This window comes from Neomonachus schauinslandi, chromosome 1, assembly GCF_002201575.2.
Source record: "Neomonachus schauinslandi chromosome 1, ASM220157v2, whole genome shotgun sequence".
NCBI classification, from domain to species: Eukaryota; Metazoa; Chordata; class Mammalia; order Carnivora; family Phocidae; genus Neomonachus; species Neomonachus schauinslandi.
In genome coordinates this window covers 174,627,688-174,647,052 of record NC_058403.1, presented here as the reverse complement: position 1 = coordinate 174,647,052, position 19,365 = coordinate 174,627,688, and the positions used below count along the sequence as shown (strand labels likewise).

Sequence of the window (19,365 nt, the reverse complement as noted above, 5' to 3'; positions counted from 1 at the left end):
ATACCATACACGGCCGGCCACCAATAATATTGAATCCCAGGGAGCCAGAGTCCCGATGTAGGACAAGAGTCAGACTTTTGGTTTCTTCACCCTGTAAGGGATAAATGAGTTCAAAATTTTATTTACCAACAGGGAATCAATAGTTGCAATCTTCTTTCTATCTAAGTGGATTCATGGACTTTCAGGTCATCCTTCACACTCCTCTGTCTCTTGGGCAGTTTAAGCAAGGAAACTTTTAGGGCCCCAGCTGAAACGGTGTCCTGTGCTGAGGAGGTTACAGATATGTCTAGGCCCCGCCTAACCCTGCAGCGCCCACGTAAGAATGTCCGGCGATGTCCAGACATGCCTAATGAATGTGGTCTATCAATGACTCCGTGGTCTGCAAACGCATCTCTCCTTTGACCGGCCCACCCTGGCCAGCTGTCTAGACAGCTACTTTCTGTTTGTTCCTCAACCAGTCTCAACAGCAGCATTCACGTTCTGTCACGGAAGGTTTCAGGAGCACCACTCTCGGAAGTCTGAGCGCATGGACGGCCTGTCAATAGTCATCTGTGTCTGGGAGGCTTGAGGGGGAAGCGGTCCGTGAAAAGTCTGACGCAAACGTGGAGGAGAAACAGAAAGATCCTGCATTTCACTGAAAGGGGGAGCGGGGCCCTTTCACAAAGTAATGACTGTCCAGGCCATAGGAGATGCCAGGCTGTTTAACGGAAAACACTCTGTTCAAAGGAGGCTGGTCAGCGTGAACCCCTTTAAATCCCACAAGCACAAGTCCCCCAGGAACCTCGCACAGGCCATGTTCAACAGCTGAAAGAGACAGAGATGCCACGACACCTTAACTAACACTCTCGAGTTAACAGACGAGTAAAAATAGATTTATGCTTCTGTGTACATGGTCGCTAAACAAGCTTTGACATACACACTCAGCTCACGGAGACACCTCTGAAGTGTTTCCAGTGATTGGAATGATGCACCAAACTTCACAAATACGTACTGCAGATACTTGTAAAAGCTTCATTTGCGGTTTCTGCTTAAATGTGGTATTACTTTTTTTTTTAAGATTTTATTTATTTATTTGAGAGAGAGAGAGAGAGAGAGAGCACATACGAGAGGGGGTAGGGTCAGAGGGAGAAGCAGACTCCCCGCTGCGCAGGGAGCCTGATGTGGGACTTGATCCCGGGACTCCAGGATCATGACCTGAGCCAAAGGCAAGTCGCTTAACCAACTGAGCCACCCAGGCGCCCCTAAACATGGTATTACTTAAATGCTGCATTTTTAGAAAATATGAAATACTCCCATTAACCAACACTAAGAGCTCATCACAAAATAGATTTAATTCTGATGTTGACTGCTTCCTGATCAAACCTTTGCCTCCTCCTTTTTCTGTGGAAATAAATGACCATATTTGAAGGACACGAATGCAAGGTTCTGACCCAGCCACACTGGCAAGGGAAACCATGCTTTCGAAATGACAGGCAGTGCCAGTGTTTCTGAAGCTCCATTTATTGCTAGAGTTGTCAATGCAAAACTCTGGTGGCAGAACTGTGCCCAACAGAACCAAAAGAAAAAAAAATGCATGTAGATGACTAACGGGCCTCAATATGTAAAATTATCTCCATGCTTAAAGTTTTTAATAACCACAGTTATTTCTCATGACCACTTAGTGTACAGAAGAATTAAAAATATTTGAATTTTTTTTAAATTTCAAAAATGTTACATAAGCCTAAGCATCAATTGTTAAAGCCCTATAAAAACAAAAAATGACCATTTTTCTTTAGAAAAAGACAGTCTTGGGGCACCTGGTTGGCTCAGTTAGTTAAGCATCTGCCTTCAGCTGAGGTCATGATCCCAGGGTACTGGGATCGAGTCCTGCACTGGGCTACCTGCTCAGTGGGGAGCCTACTTCTCCCTCTGCGTGCCGCTCCCCCTGCTTGTGCTGTGTGTGTGTGTGTCAAATAAATAAATAAAATCTTAAAAACAAAAAAAGGACAGTCTTTAATGAAAGCACTAGGTGTCCTCTAAGAACAATGCAACAAAATATTCATTTCCACAGGCTCACTTACATCATATATAAAATAGAGTATTTTAATATAAAGAGAACCAGTCTCTATCAAGCTACTGTACCTAACCAACACCAGCAAAGCCTCTATAATAACAACTTACTGATTTTTCAAAAAATATTTCCACTCCACAGCATCACCATCCAGAGCATCTGTCTGTCAATGCTATCGATATAATTAATTTTTCCCGCACTAGTTAACAGGCAACAACTGTCCCTGGTCTAACAGAATAAACACTCAGGATCAACCTGATAGTTCTGAAATGTAAACGGGAGGATTCACTAACTGAAAGAGTTTAAATCTCTCTGCCTTGGGAAAGGAAAATCTTGGTAAGTCCATTTCTTGCCTTGCTATGTTAGAGGGGTGAAAAAGTTAGAAATACACTGGAATTTAAGTGAGTTATCACACATAGCCTACATTTCTGGCTTTCGTAATTAATGATAGAAACTGCACAGTAACACCGTAATCCAAGGTAGATGGCTGCAGTCTGACAATCTCAAATGATGCACAGAAGAGAACACACAATCAAATTTTTTAAGGCTACTGTGTGATAAATCTACTGTGTGATAACCACTTATTCATTCTAAAAATGAAAGAAAAAGAAATCTTATTATCCCGCATTAACAATAACAGTCAACATTTATTGGCTGCTTACTACGTGCCAGAAAGGATATTAAACATGTAACTGCTTTATTTTCTTTAATAAATCCCACCAATCTCATCAACTGGCACGATTACTACCCTCACGATACAGGAGGGAAGAGCTAGTAAGAGGTCAAGCTGGGATTTAGACCCACGCTCTCTGATTCTAGACCCCGATTACTCTTCCCTACCACTCCCTTTTCATGTGGAATGTAAAAAAAGAATGCCATGTAGCATAGCAGTGTCTTAGGTCCTTCTCAAGATGGTTCAGTTGTTAGAGTTTCAAAACGGTCTGGTCCATAAGGGAACTCATGATAGGAAGTCTTACCCAGGAAACCAATGTCAGAACAAAACTCCAACTGTTCACTGAACGATTTCTCTCCTAAAGACCCAACCTGAGATGCCCAGACACCTAAGTCTGTACCTAGCCTCAGAGATCTCTCTCCAGGGAGAAGTGAGACAATGCCTGAGACACGCCATTCCTCAGCTGAACAGCTATTTGCAAAAACATTCTGAAACAATCAGGTTGACAGTCTACACTTCCTTGCCAGTTGCAATCACTGGGGAGAAAGAAGGGGTGTTCTTATTTCTACAAGCATCTTGACGAAGTCTGCAGTCCAGGAGGGTTACAACAGGCTTTAGGCGCCATTGCCTATTTTAGGACTGAGCCAACACATGGAAGATTTACCACACAATGCTGGGAGCAATAACAGGAGAAGAGAAAAGCTCTGTCAGGGCTGAATTCCTTTCATTTCTCCATCTAACTTTTCCTCGGACACCATGAACTTGATTCTGGCTTTTCCTTTCCATTCCTCTCCCCTTCAAAGCAACCTTAACTACTCTAATTTCTAATTCTTCAGGAAAAAAACCTGAATAGAGAATTTATACAATGGACTTTTGCACAGCACATTTAACATGTTAACTTGAATTCCTGCTTAATCATTTAACCTGTTTCTGAGCTGAAAATGCATCAGGATAAAGGGCATTTAAATAGTTCTCATTCACTGATACTCCACCAATTAAAGAGACATATAAATGGCACCAGGGCGAAGGCTCGCATCGATGCTGCTTTGCTGACTTTTCAGAGATGATGTTAATGAGCGGCTCTTTCATCTAAAGGAAAATGTAACCAATATTGATCTGTTTTGGTAGTTTATCATAACCCATGCTTTGAAATTTTCCCAATGGCCTGATGAAACAAAACAAAGAAGGGAAAGAGCTCTATCTCACATCAACAACGGATTATCTAGAACATCAGCTTTTTGAAGCAGGCATCGTATCCATACTCTACACCTGAGAAACTGAGGTTCCAAGAACTGCAGACATTTGCTTAAGATCACACAGCTGCAAGGAAGGAGAGCCAGGAATCCAGGTCCACGGGACTCCAACGTCCATGCTCTTTGTGCTCTGTGGGTGCACTCTGGCACCTCATTCTAAAATCCCTTTGCCTCCTAAGACTGAGCCTTCACATTAAAATGTCATGAAGGATTAGGCATCTAATTAGTTTTGTAATTAGAGTTTTAAGCAAGGTTTCTTTGGACTGTGTAGGAATAGTGGCAAAGATTAAGAGTATCTATCATACCGTGAAGGGTATCATAAGAGTATTACGACCCCGACAGGAACGAGGTAATGGTTAAGATCTTGGACTTCAGAGTCAAAACCCGAGTTGAGTTTCCTCATCCACAGAATGGGGATAATAATGGTTTCTCCTCACATCACAGGGTTATTATGAAGAATGAATGAGACAGACAATCGCGGACATCGGCCTCAGCACGGTGCCTCACCAACAGAAGTGCTCCAAACACAAACAGGGCACAGGTGTGGTGGACACTCCCGTGGCTCAGCACTGAGGCCCGTCGTACTATTTAACCACAGAAATGACTCTGCCACAAAATCCAAGCAATAAAAAAATGTCTAATCCCAAATTAACTTAGTCTATCTAAAGCAAGTTTGGGAGATTGGGGGCCTGAAGTTAAGCAAAATAGGATAATTCTACATCCACCACACCATCTGGCCATCTGATGGGAGCTCCCTCCATGTACGTGTCTTTTTTTTTTTTTTTTTTCCCCAAAGTCTGGAGAAAGAGTGGCACATTCTAGGAGGGATGGTTACATGCCAATAGTTCTTATTCTGGAGATGGTAGCAGGAGACAAGTAAAGACCACAATGGGGAGCAGCTCAGCCTGAACCTTCAGTGTAGCAGAGCTAGGACAGGTTAATGATACTGACATGCTGGGATATAGGGATGAGGGAGGGGAAATCAGACAAATGACATACCTGGGCCTGAGGGAGGCGGCCATGGGAACAAGGAGGATGGGGGAACAGGTGCTGGCTCACAACAGCCATGGGAGGAACGGTAAGTCCAAGAATCTGTGGACTTGCATAGGGAGAGCAAAGCTGGAAGAAGCTGGGAGATGGGGAGCTAGGGTGTTTGGGGATTGCTGAGACACTGGACTGCTCCACGTTCTACCGGATCAGTGAGTCTTGATGGGCCGGGAAGAAAAGGTGAAGAGTAGAGGACAATCAACCACCACAAAAATGGAGGGGAGATGGCACCTCCTTGGCAGCTTTCCTTAGTGCTGTCCCTATTCTACTGCTCTTCCCTGATGGCATGTGTCTCTTCCCTTCAGGAGACAAGAGCTGGGTGGCAGATGGAAAAGGAAAATTCTGGAGTCCAGTGACAGCACGGTCTCCTTGGGGTGGGGCTGGAAGCTCCCCAGCCTCCACCCAGAACCCAGCTCACCAGCAGGGCCCCTACTGCAGTGTAGGGTCTCCTTGAGAGGCACTTAGGTCTTCAGGATTGAGAATGAACAGAGATCTATCGGCCTTGAAGAAGGAGATATGGGCCACCAAGCCCTAAATAACGGCATGAACAGTCCACAGTATTTATACCAGTAAGTCACAAGCAGAAACAGAAGCTCAACGCACAGGAACCCAACAGTTGATTGCACTGAAAATAAGCTTTGCTATCATATTCGAACAAGGAGTTACGGGATCAAAATTTAATTTCAACTCAAGGTCTAAGTGGACAAGAATTTGGGGGGAAAATAAAAGTCACAGTGGAAAAGGCAAAAATCAAATGTACTTTGTCAAAGTCTCCTTACATAGTGGCTGGGGTTTGTTTTTTTGTTTTTCTTAAATGTCCAGGAACATGAACTGTCCTCTACAGGCAAGGTCCTTTTTCCTCTTAGTATGGCTCTGTCACCGTGCTCCTCCCAACACTCTGGCCTCAGAAGCCTGGATGCGTGCCATCTCCTAATCTGTGTGGTGGTCCCCAGAGCCCATCCATGCCACTGTCAATGTGGATTCTTTCTAAACACTCCTTTCCACCCAATGATGGGTGTTCCCCAATTACTGCTGTTGTGGGACTCACAGCTGAGAATTGGCTGGACTGGAAAGCTGCCCAGTGGGTTCTGAGAACTGCAACTGACTGACCGCTAGTCTGTGTATCTAGGGTGACACAACACCTCTCAGCCTCAGATTATGCAAAGCTCTCCGAGAGTCACGCAGCTGGGAAATAGCTCTGTCTGTGGACTAGTGACAAGAAAGCACAAAAATGTGCAGCGGAGGGGTCTGGGAGACCAGGAGGCTGAGCTGGATGCCTGAACTTCTCTACAGAAGAGAGGAGGGTGCCTTCACTCTCCACCCTAAAATGTTTTTGTCCTCTTTGTCATTCAAACTAGGTTTCTAATGGTGAAGATGGCTTAGGCCAACCCCCTCCGGAGAGTTCAACTTCCAGTTCTAAAGGAGGGATATTCTTGGAGGAAGAACAGCAGAGGAAACTGTTGGAGCCTCAAACTGAAGGCAGTCACGGGGTTGACGCAAATGAACTGAAAATGGTTGAGACTGTCGATGGAAGTATTAGTGGTGTGTATCCGTCGTGAGGATAGGTGGAGTGAAGATGAAAAGAGGCAGAGGGCATGGAGAAACAGAAAGGAACAAGAAACAGCTTTTCCGGAGTCATTCTATCTCCAGAACAGTATATATAAATAAACTCATCCATAAGCCAAACAAGTTAGTTTTGAGAAACAGTGTTAAGAGAAGTATTCCCTAGGCCAAAAAATATGTATGTATTTTTCAGTCTGCAGCTATGTTTAAATAATCTGAGAAATCCCGAAATACTTACTTCTCCATTCCCATGAGTTTCATTTCAAGTTTGTCCCTCTAATTTTTATCATCTCATCTCTTTCCCGGTGACTTTCCACAAGCAACGCTTCACCAAGAAACAAGCAAGAACAACCCTTACTTAAAGTGCTACAGCACTTGCACATTTCCACTTGATGGACTGTAGGGTAGTTCCAGGCTGTGAAATGCCAACATTCGACCCATGGCCCACCCTGAAACATTTTCCTCCCGGAATCAGAACACAGGCAAAGACTACCCAGCTATAACACTGTAAGTTCTTGGGAAGGCAGGAGCTCTGCCCGGCCCACCTCTCCTGAGCCTTGCTAGTTTTGGTGAGACAGACAGAAATACACCTAACGATCCCTTAACCTTCATGTTATTCCCGAGTTTTGACCCCCTCCTTCTCATCACAGCCCAGAGCTGCTACCCTGACAGTGCCCCTGACATGGATCTTCCTCTTTCACCCCGTCCCCACCGCTGGAACTGGTCACTCAGGGCAGCACGAGGCTCACAACGAAACTGTGACTCTCTGAGCAAGAGCCTCCTTCCATCTTCTCCGTTACACCACTTCAAATTTCTAATATTTCTTCCGCACTGTATTTAAAAGATCTATAGAACCTACAGGTGCCAGGCACTTAATAGATGTTCAATAAATGCTCGTTAAATCTTACTGTGCACTTGACCTACATCATCTGGTTTAATCCCAAAACCAACTCTATCAGCCCACATATTATTATCTCATTTTAGAGATTAGATAAGACAATTAAGGCTTACAGGAGGTTGCAAGAGTCCTCCCAGAGGCCCTCAACAATGAGACAGAGGGAACACATGAACCCTATTATCACTGACTCCAGGGTCTAGATACTAACCACATACCAAGCACCAACTCAATTCAGTGTACTCTGAAGCCTGCCTGTTTACACAAGGCCTGCATCCAGCCCTGACCCACAACCCAAAAGGACTGTATCATCCTCCTGTGTGCAGCAGAGACACGGGACACCTGACAACAGCTTCTAGAAAAATTCTAAGCATTACCTCTCTGCCCAGGGCTCATTTCTGCATACCCACTGCCCACAACAGTTCATCCCTCCCTATTCCTGGGGAAGAAACTTCTGCTGGGCTCACTCACACACAGGCTGCATGGTGTCTCTGTCCCCCAGGTTCCCTGCAAATATATATATGGAATGGGAGAGAATAACGGATGCTTGTGTCCATCTGTTAATTATTTTCTTTACAAGACTAATCATTATGTTATACCACTTCCCTTTTTTATTGGAATAGGCTTATTAGAACACCATTAGTTCAGGGGGGGACAGAAGCTAATCCACAGCAAGAAAGCTTGAGCGAAACAAAGAATAGTAAGACTTGTGCCATGTTTTCAAAGACTCAAGCGAGTGTCTGATTAATCCCGTGGGTTAAAGCTATTCAAGTTGACCTCTGTGTCCAGGAGTGCCTATCATGGTGCTTGGCAAGCTGTGTATTAGAATGTGAGGAGCTAAATTGCAAGAATACATAAAGAAGGACTGCATTTTCTTCCTACCATCAACCACTCTTTAAATTACTAGCAAGAAAATTAGAGAAATGAGTTACTATTCCACCCAGGATACCATCTCTTTAATTCTCTTTGTTTTGTTGAAATCTCTTTCATAGGATCTGTATTATGTTCATGTGTTCTACACCAGAACTATGAAAATGGGAATTATGGCATGAGAAGAACATACTTCATCAGCATGGACCAGAAGTCATCAGACCAACTAAATGGAGCCAAAGGAAGGTGCTGGGGGATTAATTTTCCAAGCCTCTGTGTCTCCATCTGTAATATGGAAGGTAATGGTTTGTGGGTACCTACCCCAAGACCCCACAGGGTCTTTCTGAGGCTGAAATAAAATGATGTGCCTACACCTCCAATTAACATAGTGTTTGCATACATAATAACAGTCCTCTGGAAACATGTATGAGACCTCACAGGAAACACTGCCTCAGGAGAAGATGCTTTTCTTATTATGGTAATGGTATATAAGCCTGGAGTCAGATTTGAAGCTGGGTTCAAATCCCAGTCTTATACTTAGAATCTGTGTTAACTTTTGGCTTTAACCTAGCTTTTATGTAATCTGTTTTATAATCTGCCCTTTTTACCAAAAAAGGAGATCTACCTAATGAAAAAGATGGAGAAGCTAATATATGTGCATACATAAAGCACCCTAAGTGATTAATATTTCTTTTCCTTTTAAGCTCCTTGGTCTACAGTCTAACACATAACTGCCTTACAGATTCTTACGGGTCTAATATTTTTAGAGAAGCAAGCAACATTTCCAAGTGCAGAAAGAACCACTTAAAAATACGTATCACCAGAATTCCCAACTCAAAATGTTATAATCATTTAATCCGGTGTAGCAAACATATTGTAAACCAAATCTTAATTTTCTTTATAACATTAAATGAAATGGATTGACAGCCCACAATTCCTTTAGCTTAACTGGGCTGTTCTGTTAGATGCACTATGAAATGGTTATTTGCTGAAACTTTCCAGAAACAGAAAATATACTGAAAGGTGAACACTCTGATAGACACATTTCAAAGTGTTTGGACATCTGGAACGCCTTTTGATACAATTGTCTATTAGATTCACTTACCTCCAGGAGTTCTGAAATGGACAAAATCATTCCTGGGATTTGGTGCTTGATACAATTTGATCTGGGTGGATCTAGTAGAACAAGAAGAATGCCTCCCAAAAACCTGGGAACAATTTTGTTAACTTGGCAGTCACAGAAAAACTCATTCTTTTTCAATACAAGCTCACTGTTCATTAGCAGTCTGAAGAGTTGTGATGCCTGACAAGACAGCCTTTTCAATCTTGAGTTCACCCACTGAACAAACACATATTGAGAGTTTACAGTGTACATCAATCTACTGCCCAGAACACAGCCCTGAAGAAGATGGACATGCTCCCTCCTGGGGAGACACAATGAAGAGCCCTTCCAATTACTCAGAGCTGTGATAAATGCCATGCAGGAGGAGTACCAAAGTGAACATCTCAGGGCACCAGACCTGGTGTGGGAGATCACAGAGGGCTTTGTGGAGGTGGTGATGCTTGAGCTGGGATGGGAAGGATAGAAAGGTCATCTAGTGATGAGCCAACCCTAAGTGCTGACATATAGGCAGGGATTAGGAGGGGAGAGTTGGAAAACTTGCAGATTATCTAGTGATGGAAAGACTATTGCAAGTAGAGAAAAGAGTGAGCGCAAAGGTGGGGGGGGCAGGCAGAAAGGAGCTTTGGGGTGCATTTATGGAACTGCCAGAGACCACTGAAGCTGGGGAGAGAGAATGAAGGGGGCAAGAATACAGGCAGACAGGTGGAGGCTGGCAGGATGCAGTACACACTGGACCTTAGAGCCATGCAATAGAAACTGGAAGGCAAATGCAGGGTTTAAGAAGTTAAAGTGCTATCAGATTGACATTTCTAAGAGATGATTCCTGGTGCTAGGTAATTGCAGGGGAGCGAGAAGGTTAGTGGGAGGAGCTGTGATCCAGGCAAGAGATGATGGTGGCTGAGACCAAGACTGATTTTGTTCCCCAGGTGACATCCGGCAGTATCTGGAGACATCTATGATTGTCACAACTTGGGAAGTACTACTGGCATCTGGTAGGCAGAGGCCAGGGATGCTGCTAAACATCCTATAAAACAAGGAACATCCCCCCACCCCCAACACACACACAAGAATTATCAAGCCCAAAATGTTAATAGGTGGAGTTGGAAAACCTTGGTTTGGACCACGGTGATCATTTGATGGGGATGGAGAGCGACAAATAGATTCAAGAAGTGTTTTGGAGGTAAAAAATCAACAAGAGTTAATGATGGGCTGGATGTAGAAGTAAAAGAGCAGGAGGGATCAAGGACAAGGCTCCGGTTTGTCAACATTTCCAAGAAAAGTTATGTTCACAAGTTTCCCTTTCTCAGAAAGCCAGAGAAGTCTGCTGTGAAATGCTTTTGCTCTCCAAATCAGGTGGGCCAGTCAGGGTGGGAAAACAGGCGGGCAGCAAAACTCTTCCAACTTCCTCAAGCATCCCATCACCAAGTCTGTTGTAGCCCAGATGTGGCTTCTTACTGGTTAAAGACACCTGTCAGACCATAGTTACCTAGGCAGTCTGGGTTCTAGAACTTCACCCTGTTCTTTCTTAAAAGGAGGAAACCAATACATGTTTGACTACATCTGCACCTGAATCCAAACTCTCCGTCCAGCTGAGTTGAGTAGCGACTCGGCGTGATAGGCAGACCAGCATCACTTGGGAGCTTGTGAGAAATGTAGACTCTCAGGCCCCAAGACAGGCAGACCAGCATCACCTGGGAGCTTGTGAGAAATGCAAACTACAGGCCAGCTGTAATGGATCGACATCTCTAGGAGTAAGCCTCAGGAATCTTGTGTTTTAACAAATTCTCTGGGTGATTCTGATCATAGGGAGGTTTGAGAAGCGCAGCCCTAGCACCAATTATAGAACAGGAGACACAAAGCCTATCTATGGAAGTACAGCACAGACAAACCCTCAGTACTCAACTAGTGTCAAAAACCTGAAAGTTAAGATTATTTAAATAATGCCAGATCATTTTATGAAATAAGGTCTAGGCCTTGAAGGGCTGGTACTGAAAATCTTCCGAGTGTTTCTTATCTTACTTCAGCTTCTAACAGAGAGATAAACATTAGGACTTAGAATAAAAAAAAAAAAGTGTTGTGCTTGAGAGTTTCCAAGCAATATAAATCCTTCTGCCTTTTGGAAGAGAATAAACAGTACCCAGCAGGAGCAGAGAGCAGGCCCAGTGAAATAAACAAGTTCTTAAACAGCTAGCAGTGGGAGAGGTTTTTCTGGCTGATGCAGGAACAGCAAAAGCTTTCAGCAAGGGCCACGGAGGGTTAACTTCAGGGCAAGAGGCACAAGCTTCCCTCAGGCCTCCACTGAAGCCAGCAGGGTCTGAAGCCAGAGAAAGGTACTCTCAGCGGACTGCAGGCCAGGCCATTCTTGGCTGTGCTTGAGGCTAGCACTGAGGTGCCCAGAATTCCGAGGAGGGCTCCAACTCCAGAAGGGAACTCTCTGTAAGCTCAAAAAGCAACATCTTGTCCCTAAGCGTAATACCCTTGATTATCCTACCCTCTCACCCAACACAGCTTCAAAAACATCCACAGTTCAGATTCAAATACCATATTTTTGATTCTGAGGGTTTACCCAAACACTCCAGAAAGAAAACAGAAAGGCAAGAAGAAATAATAAACTAGCTTAACAATAAATGATGTATAAACTCTGGGGTAGTGAATGGCTTATTTATAAATAAGTGTCACTTAAAACTACGCAGGAAGTCCGCGTGACAGCATAAACAAGAGAAACTCAGGAACTCCTTTGCCCCAAACCCAGCGCCTGCCAGAAGACCAAGCTATGCCCTCTGTTTTGGTGACTCGCAGGCTCACACCAGTCTTTTGTACGCCTGTGCGGTCCTGGGTGAGGCTCCAAGTTGTAAATATTTGCCCTTCACCCAGAGCTGGCCAGCTGCTGAGACTGCAGCTGACAGGCCAGGGGGCCAGGATGAGGAGGGTGGGGAGTGGGCAGACGGAAAACTTGCAGGCCTGGTGTGCACGTATGGAAGGGGGGGTTGGGAGAGGGCAGGGAGAGGCAAAGCAGATATAGGCCCCTGGGGGCCCCTCAGGCAAATATGTTCTCCTCCTCCAATGCAGCCATATGGAACAGTCAACCAGAGTGGCACCATGCCCCTCCGCGTTTGTCTAAAGCGTGGTCTTTGCAATCAGGGAAACCCTGGTTCTCAGCAGGCGATTTTGCGCGCACACACACACCTCAGCCCCAGAGAACACTTGATAATATTTGGAGACATTTTTAGTTGTCACATCTTGGAGGGGGGATGGGAGTGCTACTGGTATCTACTGGGTAGAGGCCAGAGATGCTGCTAAACACCGTACAATCTAGAAGAGAGCCTCCTACAACAAAGAATAATGGGGTGCAAAATGTCAATATATCCCAAGGTTGATAACTCTGATATAGAAACTGAATCTCCACTCTGTCCCCTGAGTCACAGTATGACTCTGGACCAGTTCTAGGACCACTCTGAGCCTGCCTCCTCCATCTCAAAGGATTAAAGAGATAATGCCTGTAAAGTGCTTCCCACATTTGCTGGCACATAATAAACACTCAAAAAAAAAAAAAAAAATGGTACTCATGGTTACACTGAGAGGCAACACAGTAGTGCTTAAGACCTGGGGCTGGTGAGGCGTCTGGGTGGCTCAATCTGTTAAGCATTGGCCTCCGCCTCAGGTCATGATCCCAAGGTCCTGGAATAGGGCCCCAGGACTGCTCCCAGCTCACCAGGGAGTCTGCTTCTCCTTCTCTCTCTGCCCCTCTCTACTTGTGTTCTCTCTCAAATAAATAAATAAAATCTAAAAAAAAAAAAAACAACAACAACCTGGGGCTGGAGAGACCGGGACATGAGGGTTCAGAACGCAACTCTGGCACCGAAAAGCTAGGACTCAGGCACCACTGAACCTCACTAGAGCTTGGTTTCTTCATCTACAAAATGAGAAGCATCACACCTGCCTCACTTGATTAAGAAGGAAACAACTGAGAAGTACTTAGCATAAGGCCTAGAGCCAAGTAAGCCTTCACCAGCGGTGGTCATTATAGTTACACCAACGACCAGCACAAGGGGATGGCTCAGGGGGAGATGTTAAAGGTAACTGCAGACAACATTTGTTGAGCATGGGTCAAACACAGTGCCAGGTCTTTTTAACATATTCTCCCCCTGAAGGCTGACAACTACCTATTCTACATTTAGGGAAACGAGGCACATAGAGGTTAAGCCACACAGTCACCAGCTGGCTAACAAAAAGCCTAAATTCTAAGACAGTTCCAATTCCAGAGGACTTACTCTCAATTATTACTTTATGTTCGGTGGCGCTTCCTTTTTTTCTGGAATCCCCATCCCCGGATGAACACCACAGCCGCTGTCTGGCTGTGTTTTACCCCTATGTCACATCTCTAGGGACCAGTTTCTAACTTTAGAGAGGCTAAGCAGCTTGCTCAAGGTCAGCCAGCTAGCTGGCAGCAAAGCCCGCGTCTGAATCCAGCTTTCACTCCGGGGGCCTGCGTTTTGGCAGCCTTCTGAACTTATTCAGAACTGTGTGTTTCGTTTACTTTCTGGAATTCCTAAGGACGCATGGATATAGTTCACCCTGTGTGTCTGTATCTCATCCCAGGCGCCACGTGTATATGGGAACTTTTCAACCTTAACAGAGGTTAAGCAACTTCCACAACATCACCTAGCTGATCTGAGCAGCAAAGCCTGAAGACACAGTTCTGACTTTGGACCTGCACTCGTTCTTACTCCACGCTGACTGTGGGTTCCTTTCAGTCTTTCCAGACCCCTGGAAGCTCTGCTGTAGCTACATTTCACCCTGCGTATGGAATCCTTAGGGACCATAGTTTCCAAACTTAAACTGCTTCAACGACCTGCTCATGGTGATACAACTGGTAAGCAGTGGAGGAAGGAGGCAGGGAGCTCCTGGGAAGTTCCAGGCATCCCGGTGCCCCAAGGGACCGGGAAGCGCCCTGGGTACCCAAGGAGGCCGGCGGGGGGTCGGGGCTGGCGGCGGGCGCCTACCTTGCCGCCGGGCGGCGCGGCCACGCAGCGGCTGAGCGAGTCGAGACGCGCGCTGTACTCGGTGAACTTCTTTTGGTAGCGCAGGGCGGTCATCTGCAGCTCCAGCTGCGCCGCGGCCAGCTGCGCCACCAGCGACTTCTCGCGCTTGCCCGCGCGCAGCGCCTCCTTCTTGAGCGCCTTGTGCAGCGCGCCCAGGCGGGCCTGCAGCGCCGCGTTGTGCGCCCGCAGGGCCCGCGCGCAGCAGTGGCCGCCCGCGCGCTGCTCGCCGTGCGTCAGGGGCAGCCCGCAGCCCTCTTGGCAGCGGCCCACCGGCCGCGCGTCGCACGCGTCGCGCATGTGCGCCTCCACGTCGCGCCGCAACAGCACCTGGCCGCAGCCCGCGTGGCGGCAGCGCGCGGGCGCGAAGTCGCAGCGCTCGAGGTGCTCGGGCAGCTGCTGCAGCTTGACCACTCGGCTGCAGCCGCGCGCCGCGTGCGCGCACTTGATGTCCAGCTTGAGGATGAGGCGCTTGAGCGGCAGGACGTGGTTGAGCTCCTTGGCCGACAGACGACCGCGGCAGCGCGCCGGGCAGCTGCCCTCCTGCACCACCCAAGGCAACACGCAGCCGGCGCAGAAGACGTGGCCGCACGGCGTGGTCAGCGGGTCCTCCAAGACCTTGTGGCACAGTGCGCACTTCAGGTCCGGGTCCACGTCGCCGTCGAAGCGGTCCAGCTCGAAGCCCATGGTGGCGGCCGGGGCCCGGGGTCGCCGCCGGGCGGCCGGCCGCCCCCTCCCTCCCTGCGAGGCAGCCCAGACACGCCGGCTGCGCCGCCCGCTCGCTCGCTCGCTCTCCCCGGACTGAGCCTAATTGCTCCAGACTTCCTCGGAAAATGCCCGAGGAACAGGACTCCTCCAGCCGTATATGCGCGAGCGCGTGCGCACGCACATCCTGCCTCGGCTGCCTGCAGCCCGCCCGCTGCAACAAGGAGGAGGCCGGGAGGCAGAGGAGGATGGGGAGACCCAGAGGCTCGCCTAGCGGACTGGCCCGCCCAGGACGGCAGCCTGAGCCCTTCTCCCCGGCGACTGCTCTCTGGAAGTTTCGCTGTAAGATACCCACACAAGCCGAGAAAAGCTCACTAAGTTTGGAGCTGAGGCTGCTACAGTCGCCCAGACGAGTTCTCCTGGAGCCCCTTCCGGGACAGATAGTGACTTTTTATTCCCCTCCCCCGCCCCCTCTTTTCTTGGCTGATTGCCGAGAACGAAAAACATTTTGAGGCCCGCTATCTCAGCACTTACGGTCTTTATTTATTTCATTCCGGGGAAAGTTACAGAGCCTGAAGAACGCTCCAGCAACTACAGTTCTGACCAGAGATTCGGCGGACCCCAGGGTTTGGCCGGCTAAGGTTTCCAGGACCCGAGGGCAAATCTACAGGGGCGAATTGCGGGGACGAGGGCTGCTCCTAGGCTGTTGGGTTGGGAGAGGCTGGAGTGCTGGCTCCGTTCACTTCACTTAATACTTCTGAAGTGTCCGCGCTTCTAAATCGGTCCCTTTAAAAATCATCAGTACAATGCTGTGAGAGAGTATTAGCGCCATTTAAAAATTATTTTTACTGCATTACAAAATAAGTAACGCTGGTTCTACAACGTTAAAAATCGCACAAGTATAGATCTTAGAGAAGTTCCCCGTTACCCACCCCGCCACCCCTGCAATCATGTGAACTGTGTTCCTTAAGTTTTGTTTTGATTTTTTCCTTTGTGTATACTTTGTTATATTTCCATTTTCCAATCGGGGAAACTCAAGCTGGGAGAAGGCAAAACAAAACAAAACAAATTGTCCTGTAAGATCGCCTACAGCAGTGTTTCTCAAATTTTAATGTGGATGTGGATTCTGATCCAGTAGGTCTGGGGCGGGGCCTGAGAATCTCCGTGTTAAAAGAGCTTCCAAAAGAGGCTGATGCCTCTGGTCCGTGTACCTCCACTTAATTGGAAAGTGGCCATCCAAGAATCTGGACTTTTTTTCTTCCACTCTGGGGCAGCTTTTCAAACAGTGTAGTGAGTCTTGTAATTTTCAGCAATACTTCTGTGTGTTGAAGGAATACTTCGAGATACCAATTTAGGTGATAAATACATAGCATCATCCATGGATTTGGTGATTTTTTTTTCTCCCAAGGCTGTAGACATTGCTAAAAAAAAAATGCAGTTAGCACTGGTAAGAAAGAAATCAAGCTATGGAATTCTCATTTGGACTCTGCTGCCAGTTTCTGAATAGTGAAGTGAAAAAGTTGAATCTCTGGATTTAGTGTGGCTCTGAGGTCTAGAAAGCAGGATTACAGCATCCATTTTGTCTAATTGCTTTTACTTCTCTCCTTTATCTGGCTGCTAAAGCCCCGTGACCTTCACTATTTAACTCCTTCACCAGAGTGAAAGGATTGCCTTGATGTCCACAGGATTACTTGTTTTGAACTGACCTTTAAAAAGTTGTCACTGACTACTAGATTTTTCAGTGCATAATTGAGGTCACTGGACAGTGTTCTTAAATCAGTGTTGGTGGCATTTGTTCTCTTTGTGGTAGAGGCTTTCTTTTCATTGCTTTAATCAATTAATGCATTTCTTTGATAGTACATGGGGTGGAATATAATTGGCCTTTGTTCAGATAAGCATGTGCCAGGAATCCTCCATCAGTATATTTATTAAGCGGCTCACAGGTTCTCAGATAATGAGTAAGAAACACATTCTTTCAACAAAGGTGTGTGGGCTTGTCAGTTTCACAGGGTGGGCTAGTGTCAACAGGGGGATAATCTTCAAACCAAACTGGTTTTGAGAAACAGAGAAAGCTCATCATACACCATAAATGGGAAATGAGTGCTTGCTTTGGGTGTCAGCTTCTTTTAGGAACCACCTACCACCACCTCTGCAGGGGCAGCAGACAGAGAGGTGGTTGATGAAATGCTACAGTGGAGGCCACAGAGAAGCTATAGTAATGTGGATCAGCCTCTTTAGGCAAAAGCAAAGGCTATCTGAGCCACTCCTCACTGGTTAATTTTAGAATAAAAAATACTGAAGGTCAGAAAAAAAAGGACAAGACAACCAACCCTCCTAGAATGTCAGAGTTGTCAGATCATGTATATCATTTAGTGGCTAAATTTAACAGGGGGACTAAGAACCAGAAAGGTTAAAAAAAAAAAAAGTACAGTGAATGGCAAGGTTTCTCCACCTTGGCTTTAATGATAGTCAAATAATTCTTTTTGGTGGGGGCTTGTTCTGTGCATGGTAGGATGTTCAGCAGCATCTCTGGTTACTATCCAGTAGGTGCCAGTGGCAGCCTCAGCCCAACCCCCCAGTTGTGACAACCAGATATCGCCAATGTCCCCTGGGGGCAAAATTGCCCTAGATTTAGAACCACTGGTTTGGGGCTACCTTTCATTAATTGCTAAAGTCAGGCAAGTTCTAGCAGCCCACGTCCTCCGCTGACTGTAGAATGACCTAGTGAGTGCAGCACAGTGAGAGAGGGGTGTTAAATTGGAAGGTTGAAGCAGCACGCTCATAAACACGAATACACACTGTCGGAAGGTGAGTATTTGGCACTGGTCTGGCAGGCCCTCTGAGAAAAGTAGCTAGTTTTTCTGACATGGATTAGATTCTTAGTCAACAGTCACAGAAGCAGCTGAGTGTTTATAAGCAGATGATTCCTTGGGGACAGGTGGATTGGTCACTTTGCAAACGCTTCTTATGGCATCCACCATCTCTGCCCTAACGCCTTCCTTCTGTAGTCTAATTCAGCACTTTCTAACCAAAAGTGATCCCAAGCCTAATGGAAATGCTATGTTCGCCTTCACTCTGGTTTTAAATTTTGTTCTAATTGTCTTTTCTGTCATATTTAATCAGATGATAATGTCTGCCCTTTTTTGAGCTGGTACTCCATGCCAAGCATTGTGCTCACTACGTGACCTTCATTTTTCTCATTTATCCTCACAGCCCATCACAAGCTACATGTGTCTTTAGCTCCAGTTTACAGATGAAGAAACCGAGGTTTACAGAGATTATGTAAGTGATCAAAATAGCAGTCAAGAACATAGACAGTATTCCAGAACCCTCACATTAATCTCTGTGAGCATTATGCTGCCTCCTGCAGAACCCCTAACTCCTCAGGAGTTACTACCCTTACAAATGATGTAGAAAATCACTCCATGCCCCCAACATTCCTCACCTCCTTCTTCCCCTATCAACCCTTAGCTTCCCCTAGGCTTTAAATAATTTGTGGGTTCAGTACTAGAGAAAGCACTGGAACAGGGGTGAACCAGATGGGCAATGTTGCCTTACTGAGCCCTTATTCCAGGGTGCAGTGGCAAGTATCAATACACAGATACCATACTGACTTAATAATGGGATGATGGAAGTTCTCTACAGCAGTGCTGATCAAAGTGTGGTCAGAGACATGGACATCACCTGTATGCTTGCTGGAAATACACGATCTCAGGCTTCATCCTGGATGTACTGCATGAGAATCTGCATTTTAACAGTATCCCCACGTGGTATATATACACTCCAAGTGTGAGAAGCCCTGGTATAAAGACTGTACAATAAGCTAATGTGCTGGAGAGAAATTAGAGGCGCCCCTTCTAAATAGGGAAGCCTGATGAGAGGAAATGTGAGTTGTCACTTAAAGGACAGAATGAGCCCTCCAGGCAGAAGCAACAGAGAGCGCAGAGGTTCAGAGGGAGTCAAGCAGTTGCTTTATTTAAATTAGATGGAGCTTGCCTAGAACTTAAAACAGGGTGAGAAGGGGGAAAAATAGAATCAAGTAAGGGTAAAGAAATAAAGAAGTGGGTAGGATCCAAATATCCAGGGCTGGCAGGGCACACAGACTAAAGGGTTTGAAATGGCATTGAGAGTACTGGGTGGCACAGAG

At 46.3% G+C, this 19,365-nt stretch overlaps 1 protein-coding gene across 1 annotated transcript in view; it reads right to left on the bottom strand.

Annotated features, from left to right (window-relative positions):
* The window catches only part of PDZRN3 (PDZ domain containing ring finger 3), a 240,185-nt gene extending 224,985 nt beyond the window's left edge, over positions 1 to 15,200 (bottom strand). Inside the window, exons 1-2 of the mRNA XM_021694898.1 lie at positions 14,478 to 15,200; positions 5 to 91 (exon numbers count right to left, since the gene is read on the bottom strand). Coding sequence (XP_021550573.1) covers positions 5 to 91; positions 14,478 to 15,200 — 810 coding nt within the window. The remainder of the gene's footprint in view (positions 1 to 4; positions 92 to 14,477) is intronic.
* Between the last annotated feature and the right edge of the window lie 4,165 nt (positions 15,201 to 19,365).